The 9,308-nt window shown below is 42.0% G+C and overlaps 1 gene segment (V, D, J or C); it reads left to right on the plus strand.

Annotated features, from left to right (window-relative positions):
• Positions 1-504: 504 nt before the first annotated feature.
• On the plus strand, positions 505-9,308 carry LOC134405856 (T-cell receptor alpha chain V region RL-5-like). The segment is given in 3 exon segments: positions 505-804; positions 6,686-6,702; positions 9,206-9,308. Coding segments are annotated over 3 exon segments (420 nt in total).

The raw sequence follows: 9,308 nt of genomic DNA on the forward strand, positions 1-9,308 counted from the left end.
CTGGTTTCTCTCCCCCATCTTTCTTTCTCCTTGATTTGTTGAAATGTTCTTGAGAACTTTTTTTGAGGGGGACATAACCAATGTGTTCATTTTCATAATCCAAAATGAAGTGCAGTTGTACTGGCATGAAGGTGAAATAGACGATGTGCACGAGAAGCATAAGCCAAACATAACACCCAGGTCCATTTTTTCCTCCTGACGTTCATGACTTCGGAGGGCCACCACTCAAAGCTCTCCGAGAAAGGGACAACTAGAGATCTTGCAGGGAGGAATGGTTCTCCTCCCATTCTCTCCATTCTTGTCTTCTTTTGCAGATGTAAACAGGAAAGGGAGAGGAGATTAATCGTCATCCTGATGGTAACCCAACCGGACAGTTCTACGTACAGCACATGGCTTTTTCTACACTGTGATACCTTTTATTTAGAAACTGTTTGCACTGTTTTGTTTTGTTTTCACCTCCTGACAAACATAACAGCCCCTTCTCTCTTCTCCTCCCAAGGGACTATGGCACAATCAGTAACACAGACCCAAGGCCTGCTTGTCATAAAGGAAGGACTGCAACTGTCCATCACCTGTAACTACGACTATTCTGGATACCTGTATCTCTATTGGTACATCCAGAACCTCGACGGTGGGGCTCCCCAGCTTCTGCTGAGAGAAGACCCCAAAGAAAACGCTCAAAACAAAAGAGCTGGGAACTTCTTTGCCACTCACCTCAAGACAGAAAGATCCTTCCATTTGCAAAAAGAAGTCATCAGCATGAGAGACTCAGCCGTCTACCACTGTGCCTTCGAAGACACAGTGGTGAGAACCAGAAGGGGAGCTGTACAAAAATTCACAGCAAAGAAAAGCTGATGTGGCAGTTTTAGCAGTTCTTTCTCGCTGTCTTCCAGGTCCAATTGGACGGCAGCAGGTTGGGGATGGTTACCTTGAAGCAATGCACCAGAACCCAGATTTCCTCTAGGAAAACCTGCCAAGCACCAAATGCTATTAGCATTGCACTAGAAGTCCCTTAGGCTGGTGCAACGCCATTTATTTTAGCACTAGTACTGAATTGGATACCACCCCATAAACCCACACATTAAAATGATGCTTTTAATAATGACAAATGGACTGCAACACTTTGTCTTTCTTTCTTTCTTTCTTTCATTTTTTTAAAAAGAAAACTACACCTACCCTTCATCATAAAATTACTCCAGGGTGGTCACAATATACAATAAATTACCTTTATAAAATACACTCCAGTTCATCATAAAATACAGTAAAATACTAAAAAGTCAGTCCTTGTCAAATGAAAGGCACACTTCTCCTTCAGCTAATCGGCTCTGATACATGAGGCCCAACTTTGAATTATAAAGAGTTTAGGGGAAAGGATTGTTTTCATCTGGTCCCAAAAGCTAACCAGCATTGGTGATACCTTGACCTCCTAAGGGGCTTAATAGAACACAGCCATCACAGGCCTTAATAAAACCTTGGTTTATTAATCTATCACATTCAATACCTAAGCTTGCATCCCTAGAAACAAGTGTGTCAAGAGCAACTACAAAGTGACTCATTGGCCTCATCTACACCAAGCAGGATATTCCACTATGACAGTGGTATATAAAAGGCAGGAGCCACACTACTGCTTTACAGTGGTGCTGAACTGCACTGACAACTGTTGGGGCCCATTGACACGTCTACACCAAGCAGGATATAATACTATATAAGTGTTATACTCCAGGAAATAAAGCCAGACTGCTCACTTGAGGGAATGGTATTAAAGGCAAAACTGAAGTACTTTGGCCACATAATGAGAAGACAGGATACCCTGGAGAAGAGGCTGATGCTAGGGAAAGTGGAAGGCAAAAGGAAGAGGGGCCGACCAAGGGCAAGATGGATGGATGATATTCTGGAGGTGACAGACTTGACCTTGGGGGAGCTAGGGGTGGCGACGGCCGACAGAAAGCTCTGGCGTGGGCTGGTCCATGAAGTCACGAAGAGTCGGAAGCGACTGAACGAATAAACAACAACAAGTGGTATGAAAGCGGTATATGGTATGTGTCTATGGGCCCCAACAGTTGTCAGCGCACTTCAATGTTGCTATAAAGCAGTAGTGTGGCTCCTGCCTTTTATATACCACTTTCATAGTGGAAAATCCTGCTTGGCGTAGATTATTGGTTTACTCATTCCACTTAGGCAATTAATCATGGGGTGGATAGCCAGGCCTACCATTAGGCAAAGTGAGACAACCGCCCCAGGTGGCAGAGGCTGCAGGGTGGGTCGTGACAGCAATGTGTTGGACAACCCAATTGTGTGCCCCCTAAGCTAGCCAGCTGCCTTTAGGTACAGTGGAGGATGCTGTGTTATCACTAGTAGAATTGGAGGTGGGTACCATATGGTACTTTCCCTCAGGCAACAAAATGTCCTGATATGGTTGTCAAGGCTGAAGGTCAGGTTGGACATATATCGAGTTCAAAAATTCTAGTTTCCTCTCCTTTCCAATGGAAATGTCTAATGTTGAAATATATTTTACTCTCTTATTGACACCTCTTTTTGCATCTTTGGAGATTCCCAGTCAAAGGTAACAACTCACCTCTTCCACATTGCTATTGCAGAAAGGTCTCATGATGCCTCTGTCCCCCAAGTGCCATCTTCTGTTGCTGCCCAAGAAGGTCAAACAAGTTTGCTTTCATGCAGCTATGCCATCTCTGAATATATCACATTGCTTTTCTCATATGACCTCACAAACCCCTTTGGTTCTTGCTGTCAAATAATGATGGTCCAGGAAGTGAGACATTGAGAGAACATCGGAGATGGTTTTTCAGCAGAGAAGTACTTCAAGTTGACGAAGGAGTCCATTGTGCTCAGAGCTGAGGTGGTCTTCTTCTGTGCCTTGGATGACACAGTGAAAGTGATGACAAGCAGAGCGGGTCAAAAACCCACCTGGTGGCAGAGTGCGGAACTCCTGTTACATAAAAGCTGACTCAATGCTTCAATACACCAAGGCTGTAGCTAGACCGATGGTTTATCCCAGGATTGTCCTGGAGTCAAACCTGTTCATCTAAGTGCCACACAGGGCATCCAGTGCTCAGGCTGGGATGAACCCAGGATGATCCTGGGATAAACCCTAGGTCTAGCTATGGCCCAATTCTCAGTAAACATACACATTAAAGTGTTACACCATTTCATGATGTTACATTGATCCTTATCAGACAGCTACAGTTTCTAACATTTGATAACCTCAGGCTTCTCTTGTTAGGTTTTTTCCCCACCCTTGGGGGTGTTGGAGGGGTGAAAAATATTTTTAGCCACTAGAAGGCAACCAAGACCTTCACATACTCCCTTCAGGTTTTCCTTCCATTTTTGAAAGATGCTTCACTCAACCCCCAACCCATCGTTCAACATGATGAATGAGAATCCTAAACAGGAAGGAAGCAGATGAGGCAGGCCGCAGAACGAGGTGGGTCTCACCTTCAATCTTTTCAAATCCAACCCACGAAAGAGAAACAGGCTCAGTTTTGAGTTTCTTTGACAATCCCAAGGATGCTTTATCCTTCTAAAATGCACTACTACCTGACAGCTTGGGGAACTTTCCTTCTGCTCCTGGAATCAGGTAATGTCTCAATTTGGTTGCTGTTACAGCATTGAGAAGTGGCCTCCAAACTTGGATGGCTTTCAAAGTGGATTAGAAAAATTCAGGGAGGATAGGGCTACCAAAGGCTACAAGTCCTTATGGCTACATATTACCTCCAGGATCAGAGGCAATAAGTTCTAACTAACAGTTGCTGAGGAACATGAGTAGGAGTTTGCTGTGGCACTCATGTCCTAGTTGTGGCTTCTGACTGGCCACTGTGGGAACAGAAACTGGACTAGATCATCCGTTGCTCTTCTTTGGAAATTTATGACCAGGAATGCTCAGTGATTCATGATCTCACAGTTAGTAGCTGCTCTCTATTTAAAGAAACATATTCCTTGAAAGTAGAAATAAAGTGGGAAATGTGTTGGCCAAAGAACTGCAGGCTGACCTGCATTTGCACGAGGAGTTTCGGACTTGTCTGCTGCCACCCTGCCCTCTGAAGTAATCTACCTTATTCCCCATCGATACACTCATTCACATGTATAGACTAGTTCAGAATCTAACACTACAAGGGGCTACAAACTAAAATTGGCAAAGCCTCATAGACACAAAGAATTGTTTTCTAGAAGTGGGATCCTGGCTATCCTATTTGAAATTATGTGGTACTAGTAGGTAACTACTAGTAGTACCTACTAGTAGGTAAGTACTGTTAGTACCTACTTGTACTACTAGTTTCCTACTAATAGTACCTGACTCATACTACTGAACACTACCAGTAATACTATTTACCTACTAGTAGTAACTGAGTAGAAACTTTTTGTGTAATAAAATGGGGATTGGTGATTTTTTTAAAATCACAAGAATACATAGGTAATTTTCAAAACCAACAGATGTATGCCCAGACAGGCAGATAGCTGGACATAGACAAAAAAAATGACCCATTAGTCCAAGTAGAACCTGCAACACAATGATATACTGTGGAGTACTGCAATCAATCAATGTGCCAGTCAGTCAACTATGCCATCTTTCTAGATACTCCATTCCATTCTCTCTCTTCCCCCCCCCCCATCCCAACATGTATCTTTCAGTGCCTACTGGGCATGCCCAGTCCTCAATGGGTTATTTGCTTTTTTCTGTCTGTCTGTCTGTTTTTGCTCTTTTTGCTTTTTTTTCTAAATAATTTTAGTTTGTTTAGGCATTTCCCAAGCCGTTTGTTACCTCCCTGTTTGGTCCAGATGGTGCCATTTTGGCTACATGAGTCATGGCACTTGAATATCAGAATTAAAGGGAGGGATTGGATAGCGTAGGATCAGGCAAACTGAATTCATTTACATTTTTTCCCCTTTTGCAGATTTTCGTCAAAGTGACTCTGTGTTCCAGCCATTTCCCAAGTCATCAGTCACAGTGCAGAAACATGCACAATTACACTGTAATTTCTCCACCGTGGACTCCAATCCATATCTAGTTTGGTATCAGCAATTGCCCAATCAACCTCCAGAGCATATACTGACGATGATTAAGTTTGTTCCTCTGGATCAAGCAGCAAAATACTCTGGAACTTTGAACCTCGACAACAAGGCAGCAAACTTGAAGATTGGGGAAGTTTCTCTTTGGGATGAAGGAGTGTATTACTGTGGTCTGAGACCCACAGTGATGCCACGATGCATTGCCTCATGCACAAAAAGGGGTGATGGTGGGATGAATAGAAAGGAAGCTAAGAAGGATGGACATTTGGTTCTCATAATATTATTTTAATTTGTTTTGTAGGGATTTCTTAAAGAGATTCAGGCCACAGCTAGACCTAAGGTTTATCCTGGGACCATCCAGGGTTTGTCCCTGCCTGAGCACTGGATCCCCTGTGTGTCACCTAGATGAACAGGTTTGACCCCTGGATGATCCAGGGATAAACCTTAGGTCTAGATATGGCCTCAGTGTTTCATTCACCAAGCCAGATAGAAATGAGAGAGAAACAGGCAGTCATTTTGCATTGGAAGATCACTACTCTCACCTCCAGCCTTTCCCTGCTCTGGACAGAGAACCCCAGCTGATGCTACAGCTACGTGGATGCAAAACCTGGGAGCAAAAGAGGACATTTCTGCCATTTTGTTTGCTGAAAACCATACCTTTCCACTGAAGATGGGAAGACTCTTTCTCCAAGATTTGGTTGTGTATTTCTGTGCTCTGAATCCTGCAGCAGCAAGGCAGTGTTGAATTTGCATTAATACAAAAAGTGATGTTGGGATGTTAATTCGTGTGTGTGTGTGTGTGTGTGATAAGCAAATTCTAATTATTTGTTTTAAAAAAATTCAAATGTAGACATTCCTCTCTTCTTTTTCTTTTGTAATAGTATTCTAGAATTCTATTTATGCTATGAATTCCCTTGGTGGAATTATGCTAGGGTGACCAACTGTCAGGATTTCCCCGGATTTGTCCTGGTTTTTGTTCTTTCCATGGTGTCAGGGGGGATTTTCTATAATTTTCAATAATGTCCTGGAATGACACACCTTCCCCTTTAAGGCTGCCATTAGCATGGCAGGAGTGAATGACATGCTTTCTTGAGGCACATCATTCCCCCACCTCGAGCTCCAATTGAGGTCTTAAAGGGGAAAGTGGGTCATTCGTGGACGTTATAGGAAAGGCCTCAATTGGAGTGGATGGTGGTGGTGCAGAATGAAATCCTTTCCCCTCCTCCACTCCAATCGGGTTCTTTAAGGTGGCGGGGGAATAACGTACTTTCTGCAGGACTCTGAAAGCTGCTTCCCCCCACACACACTAGGTGTCCTCTTTTTTGGTTTCCCAAATATGGTCATCCTAAATTATGCAAGCCACCCTTTCCCCCTGTCTCAGTCCACCATCTGCAAGATGGGTATAACAATAGTCACTTGCAAGGTTGTTGCAAATACTGCCACTAGAGAAGTCACACAAACTACTTTGAATACTTAGACCCTCATTGTCTATGCCCCTCCCCCAGGTGCCTCCTTTGAGAGAGGCTCAGAAGATAGCAACAGGGAGAGGGCCTTATTGTGGCTGCCACCCAAATCATGTAATTTACTCCCTAGTGAGGCCCGCCTGGTGGTAACATTGTTATCTTTCTGGTGCCATGTTAAGACCTTCCTCTACTTCCAGGCATTTGGCAGCATATGGTAGGTTTTGAATCAAGTCGTAGGGTATTGTTTGGTTGTGTGTGTATGTGTGTGTGTGTTCTTCTGTTTAAGTGCTTGTAACTAAACTGTTCTTATATTGCATAATACTGTATTTTAAGGGTCTTTTTTAAATATATATATATTAAATATATATATTAAATATATAAATTATATATAATTTATATATAATATATAAATATATATATTAAATAAAGCTCTGGCATGGGCTGGACCATGAAGTCACAAAGAGTCGGAAACGACTGAACGAATAAACAACAACAACATATTGGTAAACTGCCCAGAGAGCTTTGGCTATTGGGCAGTACAGAAATGTAATAAATGAAATGAAATTAATTAGTTCCAAGTGCTTTACAAAAAAACAAGTTGTTGTTTTGTTGTTGTTGTTGTTGTTGTTGGTGGTGGTGGTATTGCTGTTGCTGCTACAACTATTTCCTCTATTTCCAATGTTCAGAGGTGAGTATAGAGCCAAAGGTAGCCGAAAGGATGTTATCCATGAACAAGAGATTTGCAAAAGTACACAAAAATGTTTTAAAAAAATCTCTAAGGAAGAGGAAAATAACAACAGCAGCCTGAGCATGCTCAGTTGCCATGGAATGCTGTCTTCTTGGGGTTGTGGGGAAATAAACATAAAATGGGTTGGTTGGTGGAATGGAGGTTTCTAGTGAAGGGCACGATAGACAGTGTGAAACACCAAACAGGAACTCTCAACATCACAACATTTTGTTGTATCTTCTTCTTCTTCTTCTTCTTCTTCTTCTTCTTCTTCTTCTTCTTCTTCTTCTTCTTCTTCTTCTTCTTCCTCCTCCTCCTCCTCCTCCTCCTCCTCCTCCTCCTCCAGTTTTGTGTGTGCATGTGTATTTATTTTAAATAAAAGCAGGATGCAAATGAACGAAGAAGGCATATTCCCCATCTTATTAAAACTTACCAACAATATTTTGGAGTCATTTTTGTTGTTGCTGAAGGAGTTCCTCAAAATCAAAGCTGACATTTCTCCACTGTGCTATTTTGTCTTGGAATGCCAGAGGTCCATGCCAATGTCAAACTGGTTTGCAACTTCTGTTCCATTCCAGGAATTGCAGAACAGTGAAAACATAAAATAACAACACTGATATTTATTTCTTTTAAAGCCCCATAAATTATATGGGTCAAATGTATTGGCCTTTCAGATGGCCCAACCATACAGGTAGACCAGGCACGCCAGCTAGCCTCCTGGGGTAGCACAGTTTAAGGTTCTTCTCCAATGTTAGGAGAAAGGTATAAGTAACAAGACTTGCTTCAACAGTGGAAATAGAGGAATAGTGGATTGAATTAGAAGAGAATAGTTGACCACCACCACCAAAATAACATCTCAGCTCTAGATAAATATCTTGAAGTGATGCCTTTACATAAAGGTCTGTTACACTGTGCACCCTTGGAGAGAATTACAAAGTGATATTTGGAACAAGACTGAACATTTATTCAAGTCTTTGAAAATTGGTCTTCGGGGTGCATAACTTTATGTGCTTCTAATACAGTAAACAAGCAGCATTTTTAACAACAACAAATATCAACTCCAAACAACTGTATGAGGTACTCTATTTATGATGTTGATTGGTGATTGTTGCTGCCTACCCAGTGTTTGAACAACTCCATCGTCCTTGACCATTAAGCTGGGTAGGGCTGATGGGAGTTGTGATCCAAAACACCAGGTTGGGAAAGCTGTTCTAGACAATGGGTTGGATCTAGGCTTACTCATGCTTAGAGCAGACCCATTGAAATCAGTGTGACATACATTAGTCATGATTAAACTTCATAACTTGAAGCAGGACTAAGTCCGGATCCAACTTTACATTATTATAGCTATTTATAGATCAGCATCAGTGTGTACGGTGCTGGGGAAGTACAGAGCTGGATAAGCAAAGTGGAAAAATGAAACAAAAGAGAAAGCCATAACTACGTAAAACTTAAAACACAGTTAAGGCTTGGTGGAACAAAATTGTCTTAACCATTGTCCTTTAGGTTCAGTTTAACCTTGGGGAGGAGTTATACAATTGAGGAGTTGCCACTGAGAAGGCCCTGTCTGTCATTTGTCCCTACCCCAGACCTGATATTTGAAACCACAACAGCACATATGAACAGAGAATCTGTCAGCGGACAATGATATTTTCTTTCAGTGTTTAGATGAACAGAAGGCAAGGCTGAAGAAGTCATGAAGTTATAACAGCCAGCTGCTAGCTTGTAGCTAGAAATAGAATTGCTAACTCTAGGTACCAAAACTGAGCACCAATTCAGTTTTTGGCAAGCCCCAGATGACACCCAGTAGCCATTGGCTGAAATATTGTTTTTTAAAAATAACATTGTTGTTGTTGTTGTTGTTGTTGTTGTTGTTGTTGTTGTTACAAACAATTTAATGGAGTTCCCTTGAGGTTCCTCTGCTCCCTTCTCTTCACGAGTGTATCAAGTGACAATTTATGCAAAGGCCTGTTTCACTGTGTAATCTTAGTAGTGGCGGCAAAGTTATATTTGGAAGTGGAACAACATTAAAAGTTCATCTAAGTAAGTTCATCCCTGCACACACAAACGCATACTGCAGTCCCCTAGAATAA

Source organism: Elgaria multicarinata, chromosome 11, assembly GCF_023053635.1.
Source record: "Elgaria multicarinata webbii isolate HBS135686 ecotype San Diego chromosome 11, rElgMul1.1.pri, whole genome shotgun sequence".
Taxonomy (NCBI): Eukaryota; Metazoa; Chordata; class Lepidosauria; order Squamata; family Anguidae; genus Elgaria; species Elgaria multicarinata.